The sequence below is a fragment of the Metarhizium robertsii genome, assembly GCF_000187425.2.
Source record: "Metarhizium robertsii ARSEF 23 chromosome Unknown MAA_Scf_9, whole genome shotgun sequence".
NCBI lineage: Eukaryota > Fungi > Ascomycota > Sordariomycetes > Hypocreales > Clavicipitaceae > Metarhizium > Metarhizium robertsii.
In genome coordinates, this window is record NW_011942237.1 from 48,951 (window position 1) to 60,833 (window position 11,883).

At 48.3% G+C, this 11,883-nt stretch overlaps 4 protein-coding genes across 4 annotated transcripts; 2 read left to right on the forward strand and 2 right to left on the reverse strand.

The window, feature by feature from the left end:
• Positions 1-119: 119 nt before the first annotated feature.
• Positions 120-511, forward strand: MAA_01602 (uncharacterized protein; the record flags this gene model as incomplete). Its single annotated transcript, XM_007819600.1, has 2 exons — positions 120-242; positions 296-511. The coding sequence occupies 2 exons, from the start codon at positions 120-122 to the stop codon at positions 509-511; spliced, it is 339 nt and encodes a 112-aa protein (XP_007817791.1).
• Positions 512-1,439: 928 nt separating this feature from the next.
• On the reverse strand, positions 1,440-2,931 carry MAA_01601 (Ribosome-inactivating protein; the record flags this gene model as incomplete). Its single annotated transcript, XM_007819599.2, has 2 exons — positions 1,440-2,290; positions 2,358-2,931. The coding sequence occupies 2 exons, from the start codon at positions 2,929-2,931 to the stop codon at positions 1,440-1,442; spliced, it is 1,425 nt and encodes a 474-aa protein (XP_007817790.2).
• A 3,396-nt stretch (positions 2,932-6,327) lies between these two features.
• MAA_01600 (Ribonuclease H-like protein) lies at positions 6,328-8,238 on the forward strand (the record flags this gene model as incomplete). The annotated part of the gene is made up of 1 exon (XM_007819598.1): positions 6,328-8,238. The coding sequence occupies one exon, from the start codon at positions 6,328-6,330 to the stop codon at positions 8,236-8,238; it is 1,911 nt and encodes a 636-aa protein (XP_007817789.1).
• A 231-nt stretch (positions 8,239-8,469) lies between these two features.
• MAA_01599 (Ribonuclease H-like protein) lies at positions 8,470-10,335 on the reverse strand (the record flags this gene model as incomplete). Its single annotated transcript, XM_007819597.1, has 1 exon — positions 8,470-10,335. The coding sequence occupies one exon, from the start codon at positions 10,333-10,335 to the stop codon at positions 8,470-8,472; it is 1,866 nt and encodes a 621-aa protein (XP_007817788.1).
• Positions 10,336-11,883: the final 1,548 nt, after the last annotated feature.

Here is an 11,883-nt window from a genome sequence, read left to right on the forward strand (position 1 = left end):
GGTTCAAATTGCTTGATGCGGCCGTAAGCCAGGAAGGTCCATTGTCAATATTCCTGAATCAGTACCACAATGAGCTGGATGGTGACATCCTTACCCATGATGACTGGCTAATACTCAAAATGACCCATGAGTTCTTACAGCCGTTTTACCAGGCCACCCTGGAACAGCAGATGGAATGGGCATCAATCGATCAGGTGCTGGAGAATATGGATATTCTTTTCAAGCAGTTTGAGGATGCCAAGGTAAGGACCAACAGTGTGATCGATTACTGGGAGTTTCGCTGATGGTGAAGCAGGTCAAATACGTGGACAACGCGCACATGGTTAATTCCGTGCATATGGGCTGGTGGGTTCTCTCGAAGTATTACGAGGAGAGCGACAAGAATCCCATAAATGCCACGGCATTATTGCTCCACCCAGAAAAACGCCGCTTGAATGGTGGTGCCGAGAAGAACAAAGGATGGAGTACCCACGCTTGCTTGGGCCGAGGAATGGCAGCAGACGGCCATTGATGGCGCACGGCGCCTTTGGGCGAAATACAAAGACCCGGCCGCTCTCGTCGGAGTTGGCTTGTTCGGGTAACGAACGACGGGAAGCTACTCCGTACCAGCGAATCAAGCAATCGATGAGCGTCTTGGATACACTTGGCGATGAGGTTGAATTCGAAAAATTCGTCAATTCTGCGCCGAGACACATGATGACAAAAACGCCGCTTGAATGGTGGTGCCGAGAAGAACAAAGGATGGAGTACCCACGCTTGCACCAAATGGCACTAGACGTGCTCAGTGTGCCGGCGATGTCAGACGACCCAGAACGGGTATTCTCTTGCACAAGGCGGACCATTTCTTGGGACAGGGCACGGCTCTCGCCCGGCACTGTTGAGGGGCTGCAATGCCTAGGTAATTCACTATTGAGGGGCTGCAATGCCTAGGTAATTGGGTAAAGAATGACTTGATCCGCAAACTCTACGTCGCCGTGGACGACGAAATCATTGATGTTACTGGCAGCGACGACGTAGCCGACCCTTCAGGACTATATTCATAAAAATTCATAAGCCTAACAATACATATGAATATAACGGTGGAACAATGAATACATAAGAATATGTCAAAATTATGTATGCAATCATTACTGAGATGTCTGGTTTGGATGAGGAGGCATGGTAGTACCGTAGCACTATAACAATAGCTTAATGCTGACTAACGTATCAAGTAAATCAAGTCGAATCAAGTTAAGTAAGTTCACAGAGGATTTTATTTCAAGTAATCAAGTTACACCCCCGAACTTGACTTACTTGAATTGAAGTCATCGCTGCTTTCAACCATGAAACTTGAACTGTCAACTCAGCAACTCCCCACGTTTTCTTTCCTTCTAGTTTAAATCAAGTTAAATTGGTGTCGATAGCTACGTTAGTTGACGTGGTTGAATGGCATTGAGTGGTTAACATCCTTTATGCTGGTCTCCTTCCCAAGTAACTGACACTTCAACCTTGCCATACTCTCCTTGAAGAAGCTTTTTCTCCGTACCCGACCCTTGAGGATCGAACGTTGCTGAAGAAATCGCTATCTGGTCGTTAGGCGACCAGTCAGAGTCATAGTCCCAAAGATCGACATGAATAGTGAGCGTATCGTCCAGTGGTATGGCCATTGTAGCCCCCGATAACGGGATAGCTTTCCCCGGGTATACTTCGATGCTATCGTCGCCCTCTTTCTGAAAAAGGTCCCGCTGGACAAACCGGCTCGATACACTAACTTTCCCAAAGACATCGGCGGGGTTCTCCCCATCTCCATCGACTAGAATGACCTGGACTACCGCCTTTATAGCGTTGCGCATCACGACATAGTCCACGGTAGCCTTGCCATAGGCGCCTTTGATCTCTCTTTGCATAGCCCTGTCGTATTCATTATTCGTGTCGGATGCTTTCCATGAAATCTGGCCTCGGCTAACCTCGTCGTTTGGAGATGCGTCGGCGTCATAATCCCAGAGGTTCAGGTCGATGACGAAATCTCCATCCGCTGCGATAGGCCGAGATCTGCTCAATATCAGATGTTCTCGCGGCCTGACAGACACGGCATTACCCTTTTCAACATTGTACATAGTTTGAGGGCCCAAGTTGTCGGTAATAGTGATGCTGCCATAGAGGTCACCTGGGTTCTCCCCGTCGATGTCATTTATCATGACCCAGAGGATCTCGGCTAACGGACGGGGATTGGGCTTGACGATGCAGACACCCGGCTTGGCTATTTCCGCTGCCAGCCGACGACAGCTGTCGTCTATGGCTCCCTGTCGCGCTACAAAAGAGGTCTGTAAGTTTTGTCCGGGAACAGGGGAGAACTAGTTGAGACATCGTGTATATACCTTCGATCATGGCCATTCTCTTTCCCCCGGGCAACTTGGACCCCCACAATGCAACCAATGCAACCAATGCCCTGCTACATTCCTCGGGGGTCAACAGACCCATGGCCACGTTTGGTCGTGACTCTTCCGGAATATCTACCGAAGCCCAATCTATCGCCTGCAACTCGCTCTGTACTCTGTCCCTGTCCCTCTGCTCATTCTCTTGCTCCGCGCCATATGTGGCCACTTCCATCATGGCCTCACCCTGGTATCTCGATAATTGCCTATCGGCATAGTCAAGAACCCAGTCGCTGAACAGCCGTCGATCGAATCTGGCAACTTCGCCAAAGATTTGTAGATGCATTATAGCACAGAGCGCCCAGTTGACACAGCTCTCAGGCGGATCTGCGAACTTGTTCGGCATTGGTACACGGCTGAAGAGGGATTCAATATTCTCATCTGACATGTCATTATCCAATGTACCGATTAGAATGCGTCCCAGAAGAGACCTTGCGCGAGAAGGGTCAACCCCTTTCTTCACCTGGAGGCGGAAGGGGCGGCCTGGATTAAGGATTTCTCCGGTCTGGTTGACCATGAGTGTATCCGTGGCATCGAAAGCGTCTGTGTCTTTCCCACTTTGTTTCTTTGGCGAAATAAGAATAGCCCAGTGAAACGCAGAATGGCCGAGCCTTTTGCGATCATTTCCAACCGACAATTCGAATCGATGATAAATTGCAAGATAAATGCGGCGCTTGTTCTTCTGACCTCTCGAATATAAACTGACGGAGTTGCTACAGATAAAGATTAGCCATTTAATTCGCCTGCCAATACATGGATTTGAGAATTGAGGCGAAAAAGGAAAAAATCATAAAAAGCAAATGAACCTTTTAGATTCTCCTGTGTTTCCGAGTATACTTCTTGATTGCAAGTTCTGGGGCCATGTTTCTTTACTGGGAAGTTCCAATGAGTGGCCCGGTCTGGCTGGTACCGAGAGCGCCGTGGCAGCGCTGCAGTAGTGAGACCAAAGAAGGAAGTGGAAAACAACGGATAGGACCGTTGCAAACCGAGATACGTATAACATTATAAGTACTCCAAACTAGCACGGATATATATTCAAGAAGGGTGTACAGAGTAGAGTGCTAAAACGGCGTTACTGGCCCTGGGCAAGAGGTATTTTATAGAAGAATGAGAAGAAGGGATGACTAACAATTTGGAGCATTGACTTAGGCCATCATGGTGCAAAGAGTTTTAAAGCTGGGCAATATACGCATTAGACATTCAGCGCACTGGTCCTCTGTGGCGTGCATATAATCCTCGTATAAAGCACTGTGGTAAAAGTCAGGCCCGCGTAAGAGCCAGGCCCTCGTAGCCAAAGTGTCAGGCCCCTCTAGCAATTCCCATTATAATAACTAGGGGGATTACTATACCGGCATGACACTTTAGCCACAACAGCATGAACCCTGCACTGGCATGACACTTACTACTTTTAATTCGCCTAAATTTTCTCGACCCATAGGTACTTCGTAATAAAGGCGGTGTAGTCTACTTTCCTAACATATCCTAAATTATTAGCATTGTGTGTAACAGTCTAGAGAGTATATTGACAACTGACCAGGGTGTCCTTCCAACCAACTCTTCCAACCAGTTGGCCAATCCAGTTGGCCAACCGGCCTGTCCAACCAACCAATCCTAGAATTTTGTTTCATCCAACCAACCAATCTGATCTTGTGGTTGGTTGGATGGGTTGACAACCCATCCAATTTCTTAGGCCATATTAGTTGACGCCACGGGTCAGCCTTGTCTTGGAATAATTGACGCGTCTAGAACTACGTGATCTGACGCGACGTGCCATGTTGACAACTTCCTGAAGCATGCAAAGATACAATATGTTAGCATGTACAACTAGCACACCGAAATAATCTGTGTAAACGGAGTCTTTTGCAACTAAAATTATCATTCTATCAAGACCACAAACTGCATGCTTTCTAAGTTCTTCTAGAGCTACCCAATTCTTCTAGCTTTGAATGGGCTATGTAGCTGGTTTCCAATAAAAATCCTTACGACATACGAAATATTGAACCTTGTGCTATCCTAATGGCAAACCCCAGGCACTTCAAGCTAATATGACATTGATTGTCGTGATGAAACCCCACCATGAGTACGTGACTGCTTTCTCGGCATGTGATCCAAACTTGCGGATTTCAACTGAGGCCGCGGCCTTCGTCTCATTCTGTACTTCGTGGCTCGTGCGGATCCCTTCCAATGTCTGCTGGCCTATGTTAGCTGCCTGTTTAAGTTCCTTCTTGATGTCGTCGAGAGCCTGCATCGTGCTGTCCACTGCAGTCTTCGATTGGCGTAAACTAACACGCTTCTTTTCCTTCCTCTCCAGCTTAGTTGTTCGTAGCCAATCCACTGCATTTCCAGTGCTTCAGGTCTATAGTTTGCATCACGCCGTGACTTACGATACGGACATATAGGGTAGGATGGCTCCTGCAACATCCCCGCGTGTGTCTGTTCCGTCGCAGACTCTCACCATCCAGTCTTGTGAACGTCCTGACCCACTTGGACACTGGCTAGGCACCACCATCCAGTCTTGTGTTCGCAATAGTAACGCGCTCATTAGGCTAGGCACCAGAATGGCGCGTAAAAACGCACTGGGCGATGCGTCAGACTACAGGCTATTCAATAACCCGTCGGGGAGGCGTGTACGTGCTGTTTGGGGCTGCTGTTTCAAAAATTCGTTCTCGCTGCGAAGCCGGCGCGGTGGGACGGGGCAACACGAGGGCTGAATTCTGCTGTCCAATGAATTGGCTGTCAGAAGGAACCATGGCGCCTGCAAAAAGCAACTCAACTAACAAAAAGAAAAAGGAAAAAGAAACAAAAAGCAACAACTACCAGACCAACTTTAGCCAGCAGTTAAATTTGCTCGTAGATAACTCAATTCAAGGATGCAAAATGGCGCTTGCAAAAAGCAACTCAACTAAAAAAAAAAGGAAAAAAAAAAGGAAAAAAAAAAAAAGCAACAACTACCAGACAGTTGAATTTGCTCGCAGATAACTCAATTCAAGGATGCAAACCTGAGTTTACTATAAGTTTGACCCATCGCTGGCGCTTTCGTGGCAGAGACGAGATCTCAGTTAGGTTGGATCAACACTTTGCGAGCCTAACAGTAGAGCCTAACAGTGCGAAGCACTTAGTTGATTATGAACTCTGATCAGACGGTAAAGCCGCAAATAAATGAAGTTGCAACCTCGTTAAGAGCTCTATCTTCACCATAATCCTGAAGTTGCGACCTCATTAAGAGCTCTATCTTCACCATAATCGCAGGACTGCCGCGATGTCGGAATTTTCGCCCCGTCTCCCTCCGTCTGGGAACCAGGCGCATGTTGAATCCCATTTCGAAAGCATGGGGGATATTGAAAGTAGCCCTTGCGCACGCCGGTCAGCTTCGTCATCTTCATTTTCGGCAACTAGATATTGAAAGCAGCCCTTGCGCACGCCGGTCAGCATCGTCATCTTCATTTTCGGCAACTCCAAGCTCCTTCTTCTCGACGGCACCTTCAATACCTGCCGTAGAAATCGACCTTGAAGCCAGCCCAAGCCACAGTGAGATTGCGTCTTTTCCACATCATGTCTTCAAACATAGACTTCGGTTTGCCACTCCGCCAAAGACAAAGCCTTCGCGGAAAGCATGGTGGTGGAAGAAAGGGCTCCGGGTCAAAGAGACGGATGGTGGCGAAAAAGTGCGTTGGGTATGCCGTCTTTGTGCAAGGAGGAAGTGCCGGCGCCCTCTCGACTACAACTTTGCCTCAGATGGCACGGCAAACATCGAGAGGCACCTTTTAAAGCGTCACGGTATCTATGTAAGCTTCAATGTGCTAATTCTTTCCTCCTGTGTGTATAACTATTCTTAATTGCTGACGTGCTGATTTTATAGGACATATCCGGCAAGAAAACAAAGCCAACCTCCACTTCGAAGAGCCTCGCGACAATGTACAACATCAACCCCGAGAGCAATAACGGACAGAATGTCTTGTATAGTATGCTCAAAAAAGTCGGAAAGACCGATGCATTGGATGAGCTCCTGATCGAATGGGTTACTACCGAGAACCTCCCTTTCCGCATTGTCGAGAGCACCAGTTTCCAGAATATCCTTCTCCATCTTAATCCCGCTTTCAAGGGCCGAATACCTTCCGCAATGGTTCTTCGAGACAGACTCGATACCGTGTACAAGCAGGCACAAGGGCCAGTTACAGAGCTTCTCGCGACAGCCCGGGGAAGAATTCACGTCACTTTTGATGGCTGGACATCACGCAATCGTCTATCTTTGCTAGGAATTAATGTATTCTTCATTGACGTAGACTGGAGACATCGCAAGTTACTTCTTGGGTTGCCTTCAGTCCAGGGAAGGCATACTGGAGAGAATCTTGCAGACGAGGTGGCAAGCGTGCTTGCATACTTTGGGATTGACGCTTCTCGATTAGGCTACTTCGTCCTTGACAACGCCCGTAATAACGATACAGCAGTCGCAGCCCTTGCTGATGAATTCGACTTCGACCTTGACCATCGCCGCCTTCGCTGCCTTGGCCACATCCTGAACCTAGTGGTGAAGCAGTTGATCTTTGGCGATAGTGCTAGTGCGATGGAGACCGAGGATGATGACGACTTCGATTTCAGCACTATCAGCGATGAGTTGAAGAAATGGAGGAAGAAAGGGCCTGTTGGACGGCTTCACAACTTCGTCGGGGCTATCAACAACTCCCCACAGCTCGTTCAACGGCTCCTTGAATGGCAGAAGGAAGATATCGCGTCCGGTAAACTTAGCTACATTGATAAAACAACAGGAAAGCTTAAGAAGCCTCTTATGCCCATATCCGACAACGAAACTCGCTGGAATTCGAGGTACAGGATGATGCAGCGTGCCAAGCTTCTCCGTTCTTACTTTTCTCGGTTGGTCATATACATCCAAGAACAATGGGAGCATGAGAAGCTGCGAAAGAAGGGCATAAAAAAGCCCACGATTCTTGATGATAAGCTAGAAGATAGTGATTGGGATGTTATCGAAGTGTTTCTGAAGATTCTTGGTGCCTTTGACGCTCTCTCAACCCGTCTACAGGGCAATGGCGAGCCTGATGAGGATGGCCACATCCGGTCTGGCGCGTTCTGGGAATACTTTCAATCCTTCGAGTTCCTCCTTAGCCATCTCGAGAAGCTGAAGATCAATACAGACCTGGTAGACGGGCTGGACTCTAAATCAGTTACTATGGTACGGAGTCATATTAATCTGGCCTGGGAAAAACTTGACAGTTATTACCAGAAGCTGTGTCCGCCTGCGTACGCCGCTGCTATTGTTCTACATCCTTGTTATGGCTGGGCGGCGCTGGCGAAGTATTTTAAAGGCAACCCTAATGCGAAGGAGTGGCTTGCAGAGCATAAACATTCCGTGAAGAAATTATGGGAGAAAGACTATCAGAATATGCCCTTGAAGTCCGCCGAGACTGCTTCATCATCATCAAAATCGACTTCCCACAAGAGACGCAGTGAATTTGAGACCTTTCTTGACTCAGCAATGGAAGACGATGAGGATGACATGGTGGCTATGGATGGTAGCATAGATCCCCTCCTTGACGAGTACGAGAGGTATTGTAGGACATGGAAGCGTGCGGATCCTCAGCTCTATCGAGAGAATCCGTATTTATGGTGGAAGGCGCGCGAGAAGGAATACCCAAGACTTTCTCGTATGGCCAGCGATTTTTTGTCCATCCCTGCGATGTCTGCTCAAACAGAGCGAGAATTCAGCTCTTGTGGACGTATGGTGGGCGTATTAAGAACAAGGTTGGACCGTTGGGGCATTGCTATGTCGCAGTGCATTCGTTCATGGAAGAAAGAAGGTATTATATAGTATGGCAGTCCGAATAAGACTCTTCGACTGTAACACAGTCTACTGTGCTCACTGATTGCCTTCCATTATATGTCGGGATGTATGACGAGACAAAAGTGCACTCTTCATGAAACGTCACCTGACCGCTCCGTCAAAGGATGGATTGCCAACTCATCCAACTCCAACCAACTCTGGGTTCTGGTTGGTTGGATCCAACCAATCCTTGCTTTGAAAATTTCCAACCGATCCAATCTAGGGGTCGAGTTGGTTGAGTTGGTTGGAAGGACACCTTGGGCTCACGACATCGAGCTCTCGAGCAAGCATATCGTACTCATCGAGCCGCTGTGTCCGGTCCCTAAGTTGTGGTGTTGTCGTTGTGATTGGCAGCCCTTGATAGTGGTCTTCCCAATACTTTTGAACACTGTCAAGGACTGTTTTGTGCCACGATTTGGGCCAGTTCTTTTTGATGTGGGCCAGGCGCCGCGACGGGTGAAGTATCATTGCGGCACCATATGCGGGACTCTCATCTGTGAGCTGGTAGTACTTGTCAAAAATGGCCCATGATGCTGCAATGCAGCTTCGGAGTGCACTGCTACTATGGTGTTTTTGGAATGCATGTGTGTAATGTTTATGAAGGACGTCCATGGTGAAGAGGGTACGATCGAGGGTAGCATAGCGGCCTTCTGTTAGTTGAGTAATCCTCCAGAATGGTTGTAGGAAGCTGCGTGTCTCCCTCAGGGCTTGCCACTCATCGGGTGACAGATAATCAGCCCGTAAATCATCATAGTATTTCCGTTGGTACCAATCCACATGGTCCTGAAGATCAAGGACAACATTTAACAGAAGGAACCATGAATTCCACCGCGTATCGTTATCGAGTCCCAATGACCTTCCAGCACGTTTCTTAAACAAATTCCATCGGTAGTCACTCTCACGCATGTGGACTGAGATGTTATGAACTTTACCCAACGGACCTAAACGCCGCCAGCCAAGCGCCTTCTGGGCCTTGACTCTTTCAATGAAATCAACGCCGAAAGCAGTTCCATCGCCGTCCTCGATCTGCTCCAGAGCCGCCGTGGCAGCTTCTTTCGAATCAATGAACAAAAATGCCTGGACCGCGAGGTTGAGGACGTGACCATGGCATCGAATTCTCTGCTTTTTTGCCTCCCACTTGATGCCTTTCTCTTGGAGGTGTTCTCCGAGGAAACGGCACAACTTGTCATTTGAGCCGTGGTTATCACCAGTGAAAAACCCTATTTTATTCCAAATGTTATAGTCCTCAAGAACTTGCCGAAGAAGCTTCCATTGCTCAGCTCCGCCGTGGCCACCCGGCCCGTCTAGGCCAGGAAGCTCTGACAGTGCCAGCAATGCCTGCAGTGTCTCCTTGGTGTCCGAATCCACAAATTTAACGCACGTTCCAAGGAAGGCTTTATGGTTTGGCGCAGACCAGACGTCCAAGGAAAGATGAAGCTTCCAAGGAGATGATTGGAGCTTTCTCCGCAGAATGTCCTTATGTACGCAATAAGAATTAGAGACAAGCTTCTGTATTGAACCGTGAGAGAGACTGATCAGGTCGTTTGCCGTGTGGTTGACCGCGCAAATCAGCGCATGGAGCTCTGGCCAGGAACTGCAGTTGTATGAGAGGTTACGGACAGTAACAAGCTGGACCAGAGCCTCTAGTGCGGCCTTCCGATTGACAGCGCTTCTCAGGGTTTCCTCTCGTCTAGTCGATTGCTTCGCAGCATGCACCTCACCAGCTTTTGCAAAGGCGTCCTGGATAAGACTGTCGCGCTGTTTCTTGATTGGGTTTTCGTTTGCTTCGAGCTGAATGGCGTGGCTATTCAGCAGGTGCTTGCGGAATGTCGTCGAGACCGTTGTCGAATAGGGAGGGTTGATACAGTTCATACAATAATAAAACTTCTCATTTCGTCGAGCGCAACGAACAGGCTCTGTGTCATACGGCTCACGAGCATGAGCCCAAGTATTTGCCGTTGTCTTTCGCTTCCTACCCCTCGGCCTGCAGACACTGCTGAGGCCTGGAGATGATTGGAGTTCGGTGGCGGCAGTTGCCGACCCCACATAACCACCTGTGGGTGCTGTAGAATGGAGCGAGGACATTTTCAAACGACAGCGTCAGCGTGAAAGTGTTCTGGTAGTCGTCTGACAAACCGCAGAGCAAAGGGATTACTTGGCCTCGTCCCTGAGCATGGTCAATAGAAATTTTTTATACGGATTAACTATTCTCCGTGGTATTCCATACGTATGGAATACTCACAGGCTGTATGGAATATGGATTAAGTGTATGGAATACTTTGTATTCCATACAACTAATCCATACACGTATGGATAGAAAGCCTGCGGGGACGTACGAGTGCGCGCAGAACGCGACGACGGGGAAGGCAGGATGGAATGTGTGTGGTGTGAACAGCAAGTGGGTGGTAAGTTCTAGTCCGGCATGGGATTTCCCGCAGCGAGGGTAGGATAAGAGAGTCAAGTTAGTTTGCTGACAGGATTGGTACGTTAGTACGGAGGCGACTGCGAGTCTGGACAGGTGTGCAAGTTCAACAAAGTGAACCAGAGCCCATACTGCGTTCCTTCTGATTACGAGTCCCCAAAGATGTAGACGATGGCAGAAACTGGGTGTGATGGGGTGATGGGTGCGGTTAGGTTCTCTTTAGACTGGTTGGTATTAGTGTTGGAATTTGTTAGAAGGATTAGATCTGTGGCCATTTAGAGGGCGGATGAAAGTAGACATTACAGCAAATACAGCAAATACAGCAGTTTACGGCGTATAGGTAGCATGTAGGGCAGGGACTCGAATGGTGGTCATGGCGGCGTGGCGTGTGATGAGAGCAAGTTGGGATGTGAAGCGTAGATGGGTGAGGGTTTTTTTTTTTTTTCTTTGCTATAACTCTCCTCCGTTATTGTCGGAGTATTGTTAAGCAAAAGGTTACAAGTAAAGATTAAATAGATTAGGCATGGCCGGGTAAGGCAGAAATATATTACTCTTTATTTTTAGTACATGTTGGAATACCGTTAAAGCATAAAATACTACGTCACCCCTTGCATTTTAGAGCGGTGGTGCAAGGGGTAGAATCATCCGAAGGCTGAGAGTCCGCGGGCCAAGCAACTCCCATAGCCATTACATTATCTGCATAACTACTGGGGCTCTTCTTTGAGGAGACACTTCTTATACTTGCCACGAGCAGGGTCACACAGAATTATGCAGACCCGTGGTCTATCTTATAGGGATTCCGCTTAAGAACCTGTCGTTTCCTTAGCTCTTGGTCTCTCATCTTCATCTTCATACCATCTGGAGGAGACTCATAAAACAGGTGACTACGATCAAATGGCGCATCAAGCATCAGGCCCTCGAGCGTCTTCACACGAGAGACAGCTACGTAGCTGAGACCAGTCTGAAAGTCCCGACAGGAGAGATCCGTAACGAGCACATCTTCAGTGATGCTTTGTGACTTGTGAACCGTAATAGCGTAGCACACGATCAGGGGAAACTGGGTGCGAGTGCAGAGAGTGCTTCCGATGAGGAAGTCCCTGTCTACTGGGAGAATCGGGACAATCTTTCTGCCATCAGCGGTGGTCAGGAACACAGGTCCGTTATACTTGTCAAACTCCGGTCATCAGTGGTGGTCAAGAACACCGGTCCGC